Source organism: Eutrigla gurnardus (genome assembly GCF_963514095.1).
Source record: "Eutrigla gurnardus genome assembly, chromosome: 13".
NCBI lineage: Eukaryota > Metazoa > Chordata > Actinopteri > Perciformes > Triglidae > Eutrigla > Eutrigla gurnardus.
Genome location: NC_139936.1, coordinates 20685025 through 20706008, shown reverse-complemented (window position 1 = coordinate 20706008; position 20984 = coordinate 20685025). Strand labels below are relative to the sequence as shown.

Here is a 20984-nt window from a genome sequence, read left to right as displayed (position 1 = left end):
GTCCTGCTCCAACCGTCAGTCTCTGCCGGATCGTCACTCTGTCCACACGGTTTGTCGTGGTCACGTTCTAGCAAAGCCAAGCCTCAGAATTTCTACTAGAAAGTTTTTGCGCTTTTTCTAACTGCTGCCTTTTCCTGCCGCAGTTCTTGCCCTGCCTGCCTGCCTGCCTGCCTGCCCAACCAGCACCTCACAACTTCCAATAAAACTTCTTAATTCTGCCAGTTGGTGTCCGAATCTTGGTTCCTAGCAAAGTCGTGACAGTACGATCCGGCCATGCAGGACCAAAAGGACACCAACCCGTTCCACCAGGCAGTTTCCCACCATGGCCAGCTGCTTGGACAGCACACCCAAGCACTGAAGGAGTTAATGGAAGGCCTCCGAGAGCTCAACACCAGTGTGATGGAGATTCGAGACCACATGAATCAGCCCACAACCTCTGAGGTTCAGCCACCAGCCCCAACGCCAGCGGAATCCAGTTCCGGGCCCAGTTCTGTACCTGTTAAGGAGCCATGGGTTCCTCCCCCTGACCGGTACGAAGGAAACTTTGGTCAATGTCGTTCCTTTTTACTGCAATGTAATCTTGTGTTCAGCCAGCAGCCCCAGTCATACTCAACAGAGCAGTCTAAGGTTGCCTACGTGATGGGGCTCCTTCGTGGAAGTGCCTTGGCCTGGGCTGCGGCCCTGTGGGAGAAGGAGTCTCCCGTCACTGCTTCCTACGCTGCCTTCACCTCTGAGATGAGGAGGGTTTTCGACCACCCCATCCGTGGCCAGGATGCCTCGAAAAGGTTACTCACCTTACGCCAAGGTATGCGTAGTGTTGCTGAATTTTCTGTTGAGTTTCGTACTCTGTCCCTGGAGAGTGGCTGGAATAATGAGTCCCTTCAAGCTGTTTTTTGTCAAGGATTAAATTATGCAATTAAGGATGAACTTGTTTCTTACCCGGAACCCTCTGATTTTGAGGGTCTAGTCTCCTTAGCTATTCGTATAGACAACCGGCTGCGGGAGCGGCGAAGAGAGAGGCAGCGGCGGCCACCCACTGCTTCCCCAGGGCACCCTCCATCAGCCTCAGGCTCCCGAGTTCACCAAGGTGGTGGAGGCTCAGCCACGGACCAGCCCAGGAGGGAACCCTCACCAGAGCCGATGCAACTTGGGCGTTTCCAAGTGGAGTCAGAGGAGCGTCAGTGCCGTATTAAGACCAACAGCTGCTTGTATTGTGGGAGACCCGGTCATTTCCTGGCCTCATGTCCACATCGCCCGGCAAACGACCAGGCTCGCCAGTAACAGGGAGAATCCTGGCGAGCCACACCTCCATTCCCCTCTCCCCTCAACCCCGAGCACAGGTGCGAGCAACATTGTCATGGAAAGGTCAGTCCATTGATATTTTTGCCCTTTTAGATTCAGGTGCAGATGCAAGTTTTCTCGATGTCACTGTGGCCAAGCAGTTAGACCTGCCGTCTGTCTGTCTTGATAAGCCACTAGAAGCTAGTGCATTAGATGGTAGACTGTTAGCCAACATAACTCGAAGGACTGTGCCCCCACATTTGCTTGTGTCTGGTAATCATAAGGAGGAGCTCAGCTTTCACATAATTGACTCACCTTCAGTTCCTGTAGTTCTCGGTCTTCCCTGGCTAGCACGACACAATCCTCAGATTGATTGGAGGACAGGGAGGATCATCAGCTGTGGGTATGGTCTCCCTTCTGATATTGTTTCAGATCGTGGGCCTCAATTCACCTCTGCTGTCTGGAAGGCCTTCTGTTCCTCAGTTGGAGCCACTGTCAGTCTGAGTTCAGGATACCATCCCCAGTCGAATGGTCAAGCTGAAAGGGCAAACCAGGATCTGGAGACCTCTCTCCGCTGCATGGTGTCCTCCAACCCATCCACCTGGTCCACCCTTACGCCCTGGGTGGAGTATGCCCATAACACTCTACCTTCGTCTGCCACAGGGATGTCACCATTTCAATGTGTTTTTGGGTATCAGCCTCCACTATTCCCCTCACAGGAAAAGGAGCTTTCAGTGCCCTCAGTCCAGGCCCAAGTCCGCCGGTGCCACAAGACCTGGCACCGTGCACGCTCAGCCTTACTCCGTGCCTCGGGCCGATACAAGCATCAGGCCAACCGTCATCGGACTCCTGCACCTCAATATGCACCTGGAGACAAGGTATGGCTTTCTACCAAGGATCTCCCTTTAAAGACGGACTCTAAGAAGCTGTCCCCGAGATTTATTGGCCCTTTTGTGATTCAAAAGATTATTAACCCCAATGCTGTACGCCTGAAATTGCCTCGGTCCCTCAAGGTCCACCCAGTTTTCAATGTATCTGCTGTGAAGCCTGTGGTCTCCAGTCCATTGGCCCCCCCTCCTCCCCCCAGAATCATCGACAACCACCCCGCCTTCACTGTCCGTCGTCTCCTTGACAGTCGCCGTCGTGGCCGTGGCATCCAATACCTGGTCAACTGGGAGGGCTATGGGCCTGAAGAGCGGTGCTGGGTGTCCCGCCGCCTCGTCCTGGACCATACTCTTGTTCGGGACTTCCACCGGGCTCATCCGGGGAAGCCCAGGCCTGGTGGGCCACCTGGGGGTGTCCGTCAGGGGGGGGGGTACTGTCACAAGGCCAGCGCCATGACAGTTTGTGTTGCATGTTTGTCTGTTTTGTTTTGTCACTCTACCTGTTTGTATGTCTGTCTCCTTCCCCCTCCCCCTTGCACTGGGTCATCTCTCCTGGGCCTGCCTGCCTCCCACTCCACACCTGCCCTGCTGCTGCAATCAGGCCACCTGGTTCCCATCAGCTCGTCACCCAGTCTGCACTTCAGTCCTGCTCAACCGTCAGTCTCTGCCGGATCGTCACTCTGTCCACACGGTTTGTCGTGGTCACGTTCTAGCAAAGCCAAGCCTCAGAATTTCTACGAGAACGTTTTTGTGCTTTTTCTAACTGCTGCCTTTTCCTGCCGCAGTTCTTGCCCTGCCTGCCTGCCAGCCTGCCTGCCTGCCTGCCCAACCAGCACCTCACAACTTCCAATAAAACGTCTTAATTCTGCCAGTTGGTGTCCGAATCTTGGTTCCTAGCAAAGTCGTGACAAGAACTCTTCCCCCAGAACCTGCAAAAATTCTTCATACACAGAGAGAGACACAATCTTAGAGGGGACTTGATTTTCAGGCAAAGGAAGGTACGAACTACGCTAAAATCCTTTTCCTTATCGGTCACAGGTGTTAGGCAATGGAATGTGTTAGAAGACGAAGTAAAAAAAACACCAACACTGAGTGGCTTTAAGAAAAAGTATGTATATTCAACACTTGACCGGTACAGATTATTGCATGCGAGTTGATAAGGGTCTGGAGCACAAATCAGCAGGCAGGGTGCTGTGACTGGATGGGAGCATAACAAATGAACATTCTGTACCCAAACAATAAGCTGGACCTGAGAAACTTGTATGGTATGATGTCAGTTCTACGTGGTAGGGAGTATCAACAATGTGGACATAAATTAGGTATGAATGCCAAGCACAACTGCTACTCCCACAATTCACGATGGAGTTGCTGAGCTGGTCACTGAATGCTGTCGACAGAGTGTTCTCAACACGGCGTGCGGGTTCTGGCGAACCTGCATGCCCGGATGGGACCTTCATGTCCGGCTACATCATGGATGGTTGGGGAAAGTGGAGAGTCATCTGCCTTGCCACTCTGGATGTGGAAGACGTCGAGGACGTGTACGTGTTCGCGTTCATGACAACTGGAATGATCGCCTTGGGATGTGGAATCTTCATGCTATATCGGAAAATGCGAAAGATCGCCACTGAGCTGACCAGTGTGAGCGTGGACAACGCCACCACTCGGTCTGCTGTGGTTGGGATGCGCTCTGACATCTCTGCAGTTCGCGAGTCCGCGGCTCTGGTGCGAGTTGAACTGGCCACTAACCGGGAAGAAATAGTGACAAATCGGTCAGCCATGGTCGGGATGCGCTCTGACCTCTCCGCACTTCGCGAGTTCCCGTTACGGAAGCGAGGTGAAGTGGCCAATAACTGGGAGGAAATGGCGAAGTTAAGGGCAGCGAAAGCTGCAGAGGACAGTGATGATTAATAAATTAAAAGAGAAATTGATTGAATTTGATGGCTCCCACACCATCCCATCAAATAGTAGCTACACTGGACTTTCTTTTTTTTTTAATTCTTTTTTAATTTCTATTTTTAATTTTATAATATTTTTTTATTTTTATTTTATTTATTTTTTTTTTCTTTTCCCCCCTGGGTAATGGGGGCGGGACTAGATAAGCCTCGGCTTCTCCCGCTTTCCCTTTCGGCCATTCATGTTTACTGTGTGAGCAAGATGTGTGATGATGACTTAATGTACATGCCTGAAATAAACAAATAAATAAAATAAATAAAATAATTAAATAAATATTTGGCCCACGATAACAATAATATCACGATACACAATATCTGCGATATTCGATATATTGCAAGACATTTCTTCAACGATATATCACGATATGTGACTGAAAAAGAAAAAATATGCATAAAAAATAAATTCCCAAACTTCGTACAATGTACAGATGAATAAACACTGTCCAGCTGGACACATTAAAGTGCATGAACATTAATAACATGTCTTATGTAAACCAGGACAGTGCTTTCTGATACTGAAAAGTCAGTAGCAACTTGTTTTATGTAAACTTGGCCCGTTTTAGTTTAACAATAGCTAAAAAAGATACGAATAACGTCAGAATTAAATGAAATATTGGGCACATTTCCGTATGCAACCAATTATGTGCAGAGTTATGTTCACCCATCCAGTACCTAAGAAGTCGGGGCTCATGCCCTCAGAGCTGGGTGAAAACCGCTTGGAGCTCACAGCAACACCGGCTAGCACACGGCTCCGCGGATCCACACATGCGGACCCTCCGGCGGACGGTAAACACGCGCCGCCCGGAATCCTGCCCGTAAATAGGCAATCGAGCCCGGCCGAAAAGTGGGTCCTCATGCCCTCAATGCTGTGTGAAAAGCGCTTGAAGCTCACAACAGCACCGGCCAGCACACAGCCACGCTTACAATTACGCACCGCGAACCCGCAGTTCTGCTCCGTCCGGAGAACCGTAAACTCTAGCGCGCCGCTCGGAATCCTGCCCGTAAATAGGCCATCAAACCCGGCCGAAAAGTCGGCACTCATGCCCTCAAGGCTGTGTGAAACCCGCTTGAAGCTCAGACCGACCCCCGGGCAGCGGGCGGCCCCCGCGGATCCGCTCCGGAGAACCGTAAACTCTTAGACGCACCGACGGGAGTCTAAAAAAACACGTAGACCCAAAATATCGATATTTGCCGTCAGTGTATCGATTTATTTATTGCGACAGAGAGCACAACAATATATTGCAATATCGATTTTTTTCCCACCCCTAATCTATGCAGTCATACAATATATAACATAAGTGATACATCATAGTTAAACTCACGCTCAGAGAAATATTGTTAATAATAGTGCATTTCAGGATGCTACGGCTACATTGACGGCTAAGTTGATTGTCAAAATAAAGAATCCATAAGCTATGTTGTTGTAGATCAGACCCAGAGGACAAGTGTTAAAAATTATAAGAATGTAGCTTTAAAAATATAATTAATGAGTTGTTTTTATATGTATTCTAGCACAAGCAAATACAATACACAAGCATGACACAAGATTGTAACTTCTTGTAAAAATAAATTGATGGCAATCAATGGCAGCATCAATTGATGAAATAAGCCATTTTATTGAAAAAGTTAAGTACTGTATATATGATTTATTTTTTAACAGACTCAAATTACTGGCATTTATTTTTTTATGGTAGAAAAAACGTAATTCTGTAGAGTAAGATTATTACTCACAATAAACATAAAGGTTTATTTTGTTTGTCAAATGTGTAATTATATTACAGTACACAATACAGTTATTGAAACTGCCAGGGGAAAAAACGTATATAAATAAAAATGTATATAAAATATTTGTATAAATAGTGTCTTTGTTAGGACGGCAAATGATTTCAAGCTCGGGAGATGTTGATGTAAAAAGCTTCATTCCAAATGAGTTAGGAATTAAACTATTTACACATGGCAGTCATAAATGGTGATAAACCAGGACACATGTTTTTTGCTTTAAGGCCGTTCAAAGGCAGGTTTTTCTATGTGTGAGCCCGTCTGTGTTTTGGGTGGACCCTTACCGAGCTGGTGGGCCTTTCTGAGGCAGGAGAGGGAGGCGTTGAGTCGGGCACACTCCTCTTCGTTGGCACCAAACTTCTGCAGCAGCTCACACACCTGCTCCTCGCTCTTCTCCAGCAGGCCCTCCAGGGTCACCTCACCTGGGCTCATCTCCTGCAGCACGCACATGCAGACACAGCACGCAGATACGCAATTGTTAACTGACTTTTTTTTTTTACCTTTTTACCTTTTCCTGTGATTATGTTTTATCTTCAGTTAAGAGTGGAAAGAGGTCATGAACTGCAAAAAAGTTGGCTTGTCTGTCCCACTTGTCTGTGGATTTTCATCTCGTCACAAATAAATCAAACATTTCAAATCTACATTTTAATGCCAAACTGTAACCACTATGGAAAAATGTGACCTGTGCCAACCAAGTACAAATGCCTGTAAATACATTTTACATCCATCCATCACTTTCTCTCACAGTGACAAACTTAATTGATAAAGTTATTATAATAATTGTATTCATTTATAATTTATACTAATGCATGTTGATCAGAGTAATCTCAGTCAGCGTCTCTCCCTCTTCTCTTACATGTGCACTCGCATGCAGGAGTGCGAGTGTGTTGCTATGGTTACGTAAACGTTTGTTTCTTTGTCGCTTAGAAACTTCCTGTAAATAAACCATTCTTGATGACACAAGTGCAGGTGGATATTTAATATAAAAATGTTTAAGGACATTGCAGGACATTAGTATTCCCTGTATTTGATCCCCCTTTTAAAAACATAACCAGGCACCAAGGATGGGGAGCATAGATCTTTATTTATGGGCAAAAATATGCATGTAATATCTGGAGTCTATGTCAGAAATGAACACAAATTTGCAAAAAGAGAAAAAGAGAAAGATGTTAATTCATGAGGCCAGAAAGGGGTCGAGTGGGTCAGGGAAAATGTCTGGCCCGGGTCCCTTAGCTTTCAGAAAATGTGGCCCCCTGAATAATATAGTTGAACAGCAGTGGACTAAAGATTTAAGAGGAAAAAAAAGTGACATGCAAAACAGTCAGGAATCAGTAAGAAGGAATGAATATTAGCTAAATAACCTGGTTCAGTTCAGAGCAATACAAAAAGTGAATGTTAAAGGTGACAAAAGGAAACAGGATAAATGAAAGGAAAATTTTGAATAAATGATGAAAGAAACAAATGCAGATGATACCATGAAAGACACGAGATGTGACTGGATGCTTTTGAGGATTATGAAAATGATGTGAATGATATGGCCTTCACACATCAGAGCTCCAGGGAAGATTTTGTTAGACACCCTCTGTCACCCATCAGTACATTATCAGATACCACATCTTCAATTTGATAAGTGATATACTACATCCTTACATTATAATGATAGGAGACATATTACCTGTGTGACCTCCTTCCTCAAGTTGACGATGCGGAACCAGTGGCCGAGGCGAGGGAAGTCCTCCAGCTCGACACTGCGCTCCTCTAAGGCCACTTTGCACTTACAGGACAGCTGGCGGCTGAAGTACTTCACCAACTTCCCCTGAGGACAAGAGGGACGAATACAGTGAGGGACGGCTGCAAATAGGCATATATGAACATGTCACGTCACGGTTATCCTGGCAAATATAATTCATTATTATCCAGATCATCATCAAAATGTGCTAAAAACTCTTAAAATGGCACTAAAACATACTGGAATCACTTTACATTATGTTAAGATTTGTATTGTATCACAGATAAGACACACAACATGTATTTGTGATTTAGTGATCATCCTCTTTAGTGGACACTGAAAAAAAATGTTAATGTATGTTTTATCCTGTATTTTTTAAATTAGATTATATTTACGATTATTCCGTGTTTTTTTATCTCGATGTGCGATAAAATCCTATATCATCCCATCCCTAATAGCTGCAAATACATTACATTTTCTTTAATCAACCCTTTTCTCCCATTCAGAAGAGTTTTTTTTTTTTCCTTCTGTTGTCATGTTGTGTTTTTTCCTCATTTATCAGAGAAGGTGCCCTCAGTGTTGTTTTAACAATCAGAAGTGAGGCCCACTTCTGTGAAGTTAAAAAGGGCCGACATGATAACTCTGTGGTTCAGTAAATGTCTGCTGTCCGTCAGCCTGGTGAAGACAGCTTAGTGAGCTGCTGAGAGATGGACAGAGACATTTACAGAAGACAGAGTCAGTGTGCATTGGATTACAGATTGATTCGCTTCCAGGCGGGATTCCCAGACACACAACTACAAATCACATTTATATAACCACAATAAAACAAAATCATTCTACAGCTTTTCCTACAAGTATTACTGCTGGTTGACAGTAGGACCGCCAAGATGGTCTGACAGACCGTTTGGGTTTATATAACACAATTACTGTTTAAAAATGTGTTTAAAATGACTTTTTTAAGACTGAAAAGTTGAAGACTTTTGCTCCTCAGCCAGTCCAAACTCCATTTCTCACTGACCCTAACTAAGTGACAACTTTCAGATTATGGTTATGGACTTCTCGTGTATACTAGTAAGAAAACAGTCTACAGTATACCATATACATGATATACTTGTATCAAATACATAAACTTTATGCAAACAAGGCAGCTGAGAATTCAGTACAACAAAAAAGGCATCCTGAGTTCATGAACTACAATGTTAGCTAGTAAATTAGGTACAATTACTCAGTTACGACAAAGTATAGTTTGATGTACTTGTAATTTACAGTATATCCTGCATTTATGATTTATACAACTTTTACTCCACTGCAATTTGAGGGGAAACACCATTCTCCAATATACTGACACCAAGATTAAAAATGTAATATCTGTGTATGTAGCTCATTTTGCAGATACCTTTAATGGAGTATTATTTTGAATGCAAGACTCTTACCTTTACCAGTATTTTACAATGTAGTACTGCTACACTGTAGTTTTACAAAAAAGGGATCTGAATACTTATTTCTGCAACCGCTGCTTATATCTTGCTTACTCACAACACTTAAATAGCCTCGTCAAAACATCTGTAACACTGTTTGCACATTTTCTTTGAGACCTGGCAACTCATATTATTAATTAAATGATTAAAGAATGAGATAACTGCAACAATACATCAGATATATTTTTACAAATTTGACTGAACTTACGACATGGCAAATAGGATTTACAGCAAGTAATAAGAAACACTTGATTGAAAGTGATGGTAGAAAAAAGGTCCATGCCCACAGTGAGTGACGTGATGCTTGAAAACTTAAGGATGATACATTTGGATGGCCTCGTTCCAAACATACACCTACAAAATGACTGCTAGAAATGAGACAGTGCTGGCCTACATCAGTGCTTACCAAAGTAGAAACCAGTGGAGGAGGGACTCGCAGGTCACCTCTGTAGAAAACCCTACAGCAGCTGCCCACGGCCGCTCACACTCTGCCAGTAAGGTGACTGCTCAGTCCACACCTACAGAGAAACACGCTTACCCTGGCTAAATGTGTTGACTTCTTACTGTATATTGTGTTCTTGCAATATCTAGTCTCATGCTTTATCTACTTCATATATAACCAAACAGGCCTACCAGACACAGGCCCAAAGCATCAGGGGCCTGTAATCACCTAGAAAATGTAACTTAAATAGACACAAAGCGACTACAAAGACGCTGAAATGTCTACAAAGTGACTCAAAATGACCACAGACTCAAACTTACAAAGAAACTCAAAATGACTATGATGTATTAAATGATGACTACAAAGAGGTGCAAACAACTACAAAAATATGCTAAATAACTACAAAAATACTCAAAATTAGTAGGAAGAGATGCAACACAACTTAATTACTACAGAGACTAAAACAACTCCGAAGAGACTCACAATGACTAGAAAGACTCCAAAACAACTGCAAAGAGACTCAGTGAAAGACTCGAAACAACTACAAAGTGACTCAAAATGTTTAAAAAGAGACTCAAAACAACTACAAAGAGACTCACAGTGACTAGAAAGACTCAAAACAACTGCAAAGAGACTCACAGTGACTAGAAAGACTCAAAACAACTGCAAAGAGACTCACAGTGACTAGAAAGACTCAAAACAACTACAAAGTGACTCAAAATGTTTAAAAAGAGACTCAAAACAACTACAAAGAGACTCACAGTGACTAGAAAGACTCAAAACAACTGCAAAGAGACTCACAGTGACTAGAAAGACTCAAAACAACTACAAAGTGACTCAAAATGTTTAAAAATAGACTCAAAACAACTACAAAGAGACTCACAATGACAACAAAAAGAACAAAAAACAACTAGAGAGAGATGCTAAACTACAGAGACGTGAAATGGCTACAAAGAGATTTTAATGACTAAAAAGAGATGCAAAATCACTGCAAATAGATACTAAATGACTACAAAGAGACTCAGACAGGTGAAACAACTACAGAAGAAATGAATACAAAAAGACCAAAACCATTACAAAAGTGAAGCAAAACAACCACAAAGAGACACAAAACAACATCAAAAGACGTTAAACAAATTGTTCGTGTCATGTTCCTATAGCTGGGGGGGGCTTTTGCGTGTATGTTCCCAGGGGCCCATTCCTGTCTCATAATCCACCTACATGTAAAATAGATCTTGTCAACAACAACATGACATGACATAGATTAGGGGTGGGAAAAAAAATCGATATTGCAATATATTGTTGTGCTCTCTGTCGCAATAAATAAATCGATACACTGACGGCAAATATCGATATTTTAGGTCTACAGGTTTTTTTAGACTCCCGTCGGTGCGTCTAAGAGTTTACGGTTCTCCGGAGCGGATCCGCGGGGGCCGCCCGCTGCCCGGGGGTCGGTCTGAGCTCCAAGCGGGTTTCACACAGCCTTGAGGGCATGAGTGCCGACTTTTCGGCCGGGTTTGATTGCCTATTTACGGGCAGGATTCCGAGCGGCGCGCTAGAGTTTACGGTTCTCTGGACGGAGCAGAACTGCGGGTTCGCGGTGCGTAATTGTAAGCGTGGCCGTGTGCTGGCCGGTGCTGTTGTGAGCTTCAAGCGCTTTTCACACAGCATTGAGGGCATGAGGACCCACTTTTCGGCCGGGCTCGATTGCCTATTTACGGGCAGGATTCCGGGCGGCGCCGGAGGGCCGCATGTGTGGATCCGCGGAGCCGTGTGCTGCCCGGTGTTGCTGTGAGCTCCAAGCGGTTTTCACCCAGCTCTGAGGGCATGAGCCCCGACTTCTCAGGTACTGGATGGGTGAACATAACTCTGCACATAATTGGTTGCATACTGAAATGTGCCCAATATTTCATTTAATTCTGATGTTATTCTTATCTTGTTTAGCTATTGTTAAACTAAAACGGGCCCAAGTTTACATAAAACAAGTTGCTACTGACTTTTCAGTATCAGAAAGCACTGTCCTGGTTTACATAAGACATGCTATTAATGTTCATGCACTTTAATGTGTCCAGCTGGACAGTGTTTATTCATTTGTACATTGTACGAAGTTTTGGAATTAATTTTTTATGCATATTTTTCTCTTTCAGTCACATATCGTGATATCGTTGAAGAAATGTCTTGCAATATATCGAATATCGCAGATATCGTGTATCATGATATTATCGTTATCGTGGGCCAAATATCGTCACAGTATCGAATCGTGAGTTACCCGTATCGTCCCACCCCTAACATAGATACATAATAATGTAACACGTTCTTATTCAGCGTAACAGACGGGGAAGAGAGAGGACAGCCAGCCAAAAATACTTTTAAAGAGACTTTTCTCTTATTTCTGCACCTGACACCAAAACTATTCTTTCTTAACCTTAAATAAAAGCTGACTTTGAACACCATCGCCACTTTCAAGAGAGGTGGACAAGTAATTGTGTTCTTGTTTAATCTTACTTCCTCTGCAAGGAGAACGATACCGGTCTCAAGGAATACAATCTCAAGTTTTATTAGGCCTTACTTGGCTAAACATGTAGAATACTGTAATAGTAGGGGAGGGAGAGGAAAGAGAAAAGGTGAGTTGCTCAACCTTACAGCAGACGTTATGTTTACACTGAGCAGTCAAGAAGCCTTGTCCAGTGAGAACAATGTGAGTTAAATTCAACCGGATCTGATGAGTAAATTTTATCTTATCTGCCATCCTAGAGCAGAGCACATTTAGCAAGGCAAACTTTACTCGCTGGCTGTGGTGAAAACCAGAAGGGACTGAACATAGTGTACAGCAGGCAGGTGCACAAACATAAGCTGCTAGGGCTAGCAGGCTAACGATAGCACACCACGAGCTGAAAAAAGGTTCCCTGTTTTTAACACTTTAGTATCTTTGCCTTCTGTTTCCGCCCTGGCATGGACTTCAAGACACGGGGAGCCAATCGGACCCTTCCACAAACCGATCATTCCTGAGTCCTGCATCATTCAAACTTATTCAAGAGCATCATAAAACATCTTTCAGCAAAGATAAGGTATTTAACTTCAGTTCCAATAAAGAGACAACTAAACATAAAGTTAAAATGTATACATTTATGCCTATATCGTATTTTAAAACAGCAATCCTCAACCGGTACAAACCAAACTGAGCATACTAAGCTGCATCTTTAGCAACTAATAATTTAGCGAGCAACCTGGTTTGTGTGCTAAAATGAGCGAGTAAAAGACATCACATATGTAATGGCATTCTCAGAGCACGGATGGACAGGGACTAATAAACCATAATAAAGCAGACTCTTATCAAAATCATACTCCAATCATTCAGTGGTGCACTTCCTTAAATTGAGGAGATTCAATTTTCAGTGAGCAAAACCCCACTGCACATGACATGCTCAGCACCAATCAGCAGAGTTGGCTACAAGCTGGTGTACGTAGCGTTTAGCAACGGAGAAGCCAAATACTTCATTCAGGAGACACAAAACGTACATGTGCCAGGTGGTCAGAAACACGACAATGTTGCTTCGTTACTTCTGGATGTGTAAATTAGCAACTGTTTGGCAACAAGTTTGCAGTATCAACTTCAAAAGGCAGACAACGTGACAATCATGCTCGGTCTACACAGCAAATAGGCCACAGGTGTGTAGTAAGGTTGGCTCTGTGCCTTAAAGGAGAGACTGTCCAGACGTTTGCACCCTTATTTTCCCATTTTTCTTTTTTTGTTTACAAGATCAGGACGTCATGCAGTTTGATTCAGACAAGAGGAGGCTTTACTAGTCCTTTTGTACACCCTCCAAGTGGCCACAGGTATAAACACTCCTTCCTTTAGACGTGGTCAGACAACACTTGTATGACCTAGTTTGCTTCAAGCACAATGAACCCTTTTACCTTCTACGCTACCGTAAAAAAAAAAAAATACTGTTTCCACCTTTGAAGTAAAAAAGGACGCTACGCTTCTTGATTAAATGAACATTAAAACCGGTTTAATATTCTTGAACATGAATGAATAACAACACTCGTTTTGACCTGGCCTCCTTCTCTTACATGAATTACATAATTGGATCACATATCCATCGTGTGTCTTCATCTCGATAAAAGCCTAAAAAAAAGAGGGGGACATCATTCATCGTGTGCGTGGATCATTCCAGCGTATCCAAGGGATACCGCCGACAATGCATAATCATATTAATGGAAACCAGTACCAACACTTCATCCAGGTAATGAGGCTGTTATTCTTAGTAAAGCTTTTGGCCAAAGCAAGGTCAGTGCTCAGAGCCGCTAACAGATTGCGTCTGAGGCCCAATCTGGGTCCTTTGGTAAATAATAGAGATGGAAAACAGAGATGTGGTAGAGGAATCTCCCATACACACCACACTGCATAAAGATCAGGGGCAGGTTAACGAGGGGGGCTCTGCGTATGGCTGACGTCACTGTGAACCTCATCAAAAACCCTGGTGGACAACTGTTTGTCGTGCCAACCTGCAAAGCTCTCCAACTCAGAGGCAGATTTGACAGGAGTAACTCCTTTTGTTGCATTCGTGAATTCATTGTTGAGTTAAAAAAGCTGATTATGCGGTTCCACCCAGATGCATGTTATAGTAGCCCAAGCCAATGGTTCCCGGTTATTGATCAAACTGTTTTTAAAGGGACTGTAGCTAACAGAGGAGTTGCAGCCTACAATAGTGCATGACATCAAAACTATCTCACTCTGACCTGAATTCACGTCAGTCTTTTTATTATTTTGCCTGGCCTACGATAATAATAACGCATAGCCAATGATTGTGTTTTTCAAGCATTGGGATTGCCCTAGTAACATATAAAACCCTGTATCCAGCTGCAGAACACATCTGAAGCACTGATAAACCCACTGCTACCTGCAGCAAACAACAGAGAGACAACACCGGCGAGCCAAAGAGCCAGATATGATTTCACTCATGAGTTGATGGAGACCAAACCCGAGCTAAGGAGAGGGAACGCTGGACATAATATTCATCGAGAAGCCAAACGAACGCTTGTCCACCTGCGTTTGCTGGATGTGGAAATCTATGAGCCATTTTGTCTCAGTCGACTTAAATTGTTTTGTCTGATGACAATCTGTGGTAAACACAACATTAAAAGTGGCACTTTTATGTGATTCATTGTGAAGAAACTAAGTTTTACAGGTCAACATGTTAGTCGACTAACAATTTCTTCAGTCAAGGACGGCCAGGTTAAATATCAGACATCACGTGGCTAAAGAAATCTGTAAACTTTAAATCATAATTGCGTTCATCTGCTGGCTATGCTTTGCTGCAGGACCCATTATACACGTCATAAATGGGCTGCAATTTTGGATTAGATTTTTTTTTATTATTAATTGACTGCATCTTTCAGTAATACACATAACTTGGCATCACTTATCCAAGTAGATGAAAACACAATTAGCATCACAAAACAATCCCAACAATGTAAAACTGTTAAAGGACAAGAGTGAAAACTGTGTCCAACACAGATCAAAACATGGAGGAGAAGTGTAACGCTGCTCTGTAGAAGCCATGAAAGTGAAATAACTGTGCTGAAGATTTGCTGTCCACTTGGAAGAACTACAGCACAAACACAGAGTGAAGCTGCAGATGTTGCACTATTGTATGACAAAGACTACAAAACCCCCGGTGAGTTATATTTCCTGCATTCAACTCACTAAATATGAACAGTTGGATAACTTATGAATGCTGTGGAACCTGGATGGTCTACACAAGCGTTCAACGTTCTTCGCTTCGCTGCCCTCTCCAGTCGCCGTGTTTCACATCAGCCCTCATGCTCGGGACACGTGGGTCTGGTCTGGTCTGGTCTGACCAGTGACACAGACAACACTGCCTCGTTAAAACAGTGTCCAACAACTCTACAAGGCCCCTTTAACCACATGGATGTCCCTGCAACTATACAAGGTCTAATTACTTACTAATTATTACTCAAATTACTTTTTAAAGGGGAATATGTGAATTTAACTTGTATGTGCGCCATCAGTGGACACACAAATCAAACTATTGATGAAGTGTTTGTAGCTTTTCACAATATTGCAAAAGAAGGCTGGTATTAGATATCAGTTTGCTGCTTTTCACAAAGGGAAAATAAACGTTTCAACACATCCCCCTTTTCTGACCCCCTTTGAATACTTTCTGTAGTCTCTTAGCCCTGCAGCACTGACATGTCTGCACATGCTTATCAATTAAGATTGCAAATGTGTGTTTTAGGAAATAAAATTAGCTTTTTCTAAAATGAAGGATGCATCATTTAAAACAAAAGGTAAAGTTATGAACGTATGCATCTGTTTTTAAACTCAAGTTTCCACAAAGTTCAAAGTTCAAATCATGATCCAGTCAATCAAATCTTAGATTTAAAAATAAGCAATTCCTAAAATTGTGTCAGGCTAACATGAATATGTTGTGACATAAACACAATGCTTTTGTCAAGCTCACAAATCCAGTATCCACAATGCTTTGCGAGGCGTTCAGGCTGCACATTCATCTTCACACTTGTACATCTGCACATGTGTACTTAATATTAGTCCTCTGTCCTCTTGGATGACATCCCTGTCCCCCACCTGTGCAACACAAACTTAACTGACTGGGCCTATATATTAGCATAGCCACCATATGATTGTTTTATAATATGGCCTCGTGCTCCTGGTTGGGGTTAGTGTGGCACCCACAAGTGACTCCATGTTTTATGTAATATCTCAGATTGTATTCCCTCTGGGTCTAAAAGTGTGTTGATGGCACACAGACGCCCGGCGCTGAGTTTATGGCGACCTTATCGCACTTAATTGTATTTGTTTTAATCTCCTGAGGCATCAGCATAACATTCTTACAGGCCCTTAATGCTGAGCGGTGTCTGTGGTGCTCAATAGTGGGCTTTCCAGTGACCTTATCGCTCTTTATGGCTTTTTTATGTCCCAATGGTAAGGAGGAGGAGGGGGGGGGTCTGGTTTAAGTGGTCTAAAAAAAAAAACAGACAGTCTGGTATCTCGAACACAACACTGGTGATATTACGGCCATTACGTAACGTATACCCCCGCGGGCCAATTAAAGGGATAACGATATTTTGTAACAATTGTCGGTAATCTGCTCGCCTTGCATAACAGCGGGGGGCCTGGATGCGCCGCGGGGACAGATGCGCAGGCCGGCGCTCGGGAAAACGGGACCGTAAACACGGGCTTGCCTATAGGCCTCGGCTGCCTCTCGCGTATTACTCTGATGGAGAAGAGCCACCTTCTCTCTCCCCGCCACCTGCAGAATGCGCAAGTCTCTCTCGCAGCCCACTGCAGCCCCGCGTAGCCCCCCATGATTTATGGCGCTGCACAAAACAGACGGCCGGGCTCCGGCGCCGATCTCTGCACACATGCATGCGTTAAACAGCAATAACAGGGGTAAAAAGCAGCAGATTCGTCGTTGAAAGGGGTGAAATATGCACAGTGGCCTAGAAAGAAATAACAGACTGTGACAGCCCCCCCCCCCCCCCGTATTGATTTAGATGAAGATGCACAGCAGAAATCAGTCATTCCGCTCCAATGCTGCTTACCTCCAGCGTTCGTATCTCTTTTTGTGTCAAGTCGTTGGATGTGGCACATTTGGTCCGTAAACCCTCCAAACTAGAAATGCTTATGTCTATCATATTCTGCACCAACTCGCACTGCTGCAAGGCTTTCTGCAAACTCAGATGCTGCTCCTCGCTTTTTGTCATCTCCTCGTTCATAGCTTTTGTTGTTTTTTTTGGCGAGCGGCGGTTATTTTCCCCTTTGCACTAAAAAATAAAAAATAAAAAAACAGTAACAATAATTCAGAAAAGAAACGTGGAGAAGCCCACGGAGCAGAGCGACCTGCGAAACGCCATGAAACGAGATGCTGTCGGTTCAGAGACGGGCTTTGAGCCGCGACAGAGTCGACTCCATTGCATCAACAGTCCTCGTAGTTCCTGCTGTTTCATCAAGGTGTCTCTCTCTCGCTCTCTCTCTCTCTCCCTCTCTGCTTGAAGGCTAAATCAAACGCAGTGTGAAGAGACCGAGCGGGAGTACACGGTTCGCCACAGCATCCATTGGTCGCCCCTTCCTTTCAAATGGATGTTGGAGAGAGACGAGGAAGAAAAAAAGAGAAGAGACGCGGTTCGACGTGTGGAGGGGGGAAGCCTTCTAAAGGTGCTGATGTGGGGATCGGATGCAGGTACTCCCTGTCTCCCTTGGCAGCAGCTGCATCTCGGTTCGCTCCCACCACACCGACATGTTTCCTGTCAATCAAACCCACAGCAACAGCGTAGCATCGCCCAGGCACCGCCGCGAGGGGCCGCTCTCGCGAGACTGTGGCGCCGAGCGCGGTGGTGGGCTCGCGGCTTCAACCGGCTGTTTCAGGACCGCGTGAGGAAGAGGAGGAGGGAAAGTAACACGTTTTACATGTTTGGAGGAAAGATGCCGGGCTCGTGATCTGTACGAACACCTACAGGTGCACACACACACACACACACACACACACACACTGACTCCAAATCGCATACTTTTCTTTTTACTTTGAGTACATATTGCAACACAATGTAGGCTGCACACTGTGTTGCATTAGTATGCATTGGATTGGGACATCATTTCCATCCATCCATCCATCCATCCATCCATCGTCCTCCGCTTATTGAGGGCCGGGTTGTGGGGCCAGCAGGTTTAGGAGGGCATTCCAGACAACTCTCTTCCCAGCAACAAAAAGCATACTGCCTTGCATACTGCAAAATATGAACTGATGCAGAACGACATGGTATTGTTGGTGTACTATATGACATATGATACATACTAAATCTTTTTCTGGCATACGAAACAGTATGGCATTATGCACCGTAAAAAATGTGACCAATGGTTACTTAAAAAAATTATGGCAACAAAGTGACACGTAATATAATTGAATAGATTTTAAGTACTACAACTTTGATTAAAACGTATTGAATAAATGAACTAAATTTAAACAAAAAAAATAAGTACATGGTAATAGAAGCAACAGTTAAAATGTGTTGGATTTAGTAATAGCACGCCAAATTATGAGTTGTATTAGCCCAAAAATATTTAGTAAATCCAAATAAATTTCAGAAGGAAAATTGATTTATATTTACTAATTATCTGATCAAAAGTAATTTATATTTATTAAATATCTGGGTGAAATGTATTAATATGTAATAATTATCTGGGTGAAATTGATTAATATTTTAATAATTATCTGGGTGAAATTGATTTATGTTTACTAAGAATCTGGCAAAAAAAATGATTAAGATTCACTAAATAAAATAAATTATATCAACTCATATTTTAGCACATTGTTACTTCAACAATATTGGTTGTCACTTTGTTGCCATAATTTTTCTAAGTCTAATTCACCCAATATCATGCCTTTTTAGTGCCGCAGTTTACTTAAATTGGGTCACAGATCATCATGCTTCAAAAGTACAGCAGGTAAACATGTATTTGTTCAACTTTGTCCTAACATGTTTATCCAACATTTTTCACAAACGCAAAATGCCAAAATACAACAATAAAATAGAGAGAGGGGCTATAAGGAATCAATGACATATACCATAACGGGGCGTACCCACCAAACGCGATGAAACTTCATCGCGCGACAAGATTACATGTAAAGTCAATGCAAAGACGCGATTAGACGCTTCATCGCGCCGGGCGACGCGATGGACGCGATAGCGCGGCGCGATGGACGCGATGGACGCGAAAAATCGCTTCATCGCTTCATCGCGCCATCGCTCGAGTTGAAATAATTGAACTTTTGCGGCGAATTCGCGTGAAGACGCGCCGCGACAGCCTATCAGCGTTGAGATCGTCACCGACGTGCTGTCGTACGGACTTTTTGCCGGCTTGCCGCTCCAAACTGGGCAACAGTCAGCCTGAAGTACCGCTGGAACCGGCCGTCGTCCAGGCGCAGCTCCTGCAGGAGACGGTGGAACTCGCCGAGGTCACGCCGCCTCCGTAGGGTAGCATGCACCCAGAACCGACGTCGGCGCCTAGCCCGCAGACGAAGCTGGGAACTTCTCCAGAGTAGATACAGTGCAGCGATGGTGGTTATCTCAGCCATGATCGACGAGAGAATGAAATGGCGGAAGAAATGTTGTTGTTTGGGCGGGCTCGTCGCGCGACGCGATGACGCGATGCCGCGATGAGGCGTTTTTTGGCATATTGGACCGGCGTCAAAACTGGAGCGTCTAGCGCGACGCGATTTCATTTGTCGCGCGATTAAATCGCGTTCATCGCGTTTGGTGGGTACGCCTAAGAGGACAATAGGAATACAATTATACTGGCAATCTATTTGTCACTCGTGTTGATAAAGGTTTAATCATTTCATTGTGTTGTCTGTGCACTTGCAGTCATTACTGGCATAGATGACTTAAAAAATAAAAACAAACATGACACCACTCCCTGCAAATGAGTATAGTTTATTGTTGTTGTTTTTTTATCAAACACCTGCAGCACTGAATTTCAAGCACCCCCCCCCCCCCAAAAAAAAAAGTTGTACCTGAGCTCCTTGGGATAGGCCAGATTCCGTGCATATGCCAACCCAACGAGCATGGTGCAAGCTCACGGAAAGGTACCCAGAGCTGTCATAACTGTGATGCCCTTTACCACGATACCGATGTTGTCGGGACCCTCTGACGTATGAGTCTCGATGTAGATTTTCATACTCTGCTTAGCAAGGTCCTGCGACACACCGTCTTCATCAGAATCCTGAAATAGTAAGAACATTGTATATTTCAGACTGTGCAGCCAAAGTAGAAGGTCCTAATTGAACATCTCCCAAATTGCTTCCAACCATTTGGACAAGAAAACCTGAGGCAGTCAAAGCTGTGACACGTAATACACCACATTTACATCAGTATTTAGAAAATTCAGAGATAAAGCATATTTTCATGCCAGGTAAGTTTAAAAGGATCCAATCAGCTCACCAACAAATCAAAACAATTCACTGATATCAAAATGATGGTCTGAGTCACAGATGTAAATATTTGTAAATTACATTTTTGAAATGAAATCAATCCATTGTTACATTAATTAATTTCTTCTTTGCACTTGTGTATTGATGAATATCTAGTTCGACATTCACTAACACAAGCTGGTTACCTGTTAACCAATCTCTATATGGCACTGTAAGCTCATTCCTGAAGCTTGAAGTCATCCACAGCAACTGGATCAACTCTGCCCTTTCCCTTTTTTAGAAGTTGCCTCAGTCTCTCTGTAAAAGCGTCTCTCAGCTCTGAATATCTCTCAAGAAGAATCTCTTGACTAGGAACTTTTAAGAAGCAAATTAAAAAGACTTTAAACAATAGTAGACATCTAAAATACAACTGTTTGTAATGCACTTCTTGGGAGAAAGATAAGTAAACAACTGATAACTTTTG

General features: G+C 43.6%; 1 protein-coding gene across 3 annotated transcripts in view; it reads right to left on the bottom strand.

Moving 5' to 3' along the window:
- ksr2 (kinase suppressor of ras 2) overlaps positions 1–17333 on the bottom strand; it is a 94537-nt gene extending 77204 nt beyond the window's left edge. For all 3 annotated transcript variants that reach the window (XM_084024821.1, XM_084024820.1, XM_084024822.1), the window contains exons 1-3: positions 17136–17333; positions 7572–7712; positions 6181–6331 (exon numbers count right to left, since the gene is read on the bottom strand). In XM_084024821.1, the coding sequence (XP_083880947.1) occupies positions 6181–6331; positions 7572–7712; positions 17136–17309 (466 nt within the window). In that variant the 5' untranslated portion in view covers positions 17310–17333. The remainder of the gene's footprint in view (positions 1–6180; positions 6332–7571; positions 7713–17135) is intronic.
- Positions 17334–20984: the final 3651 nt, after the last annotated feature.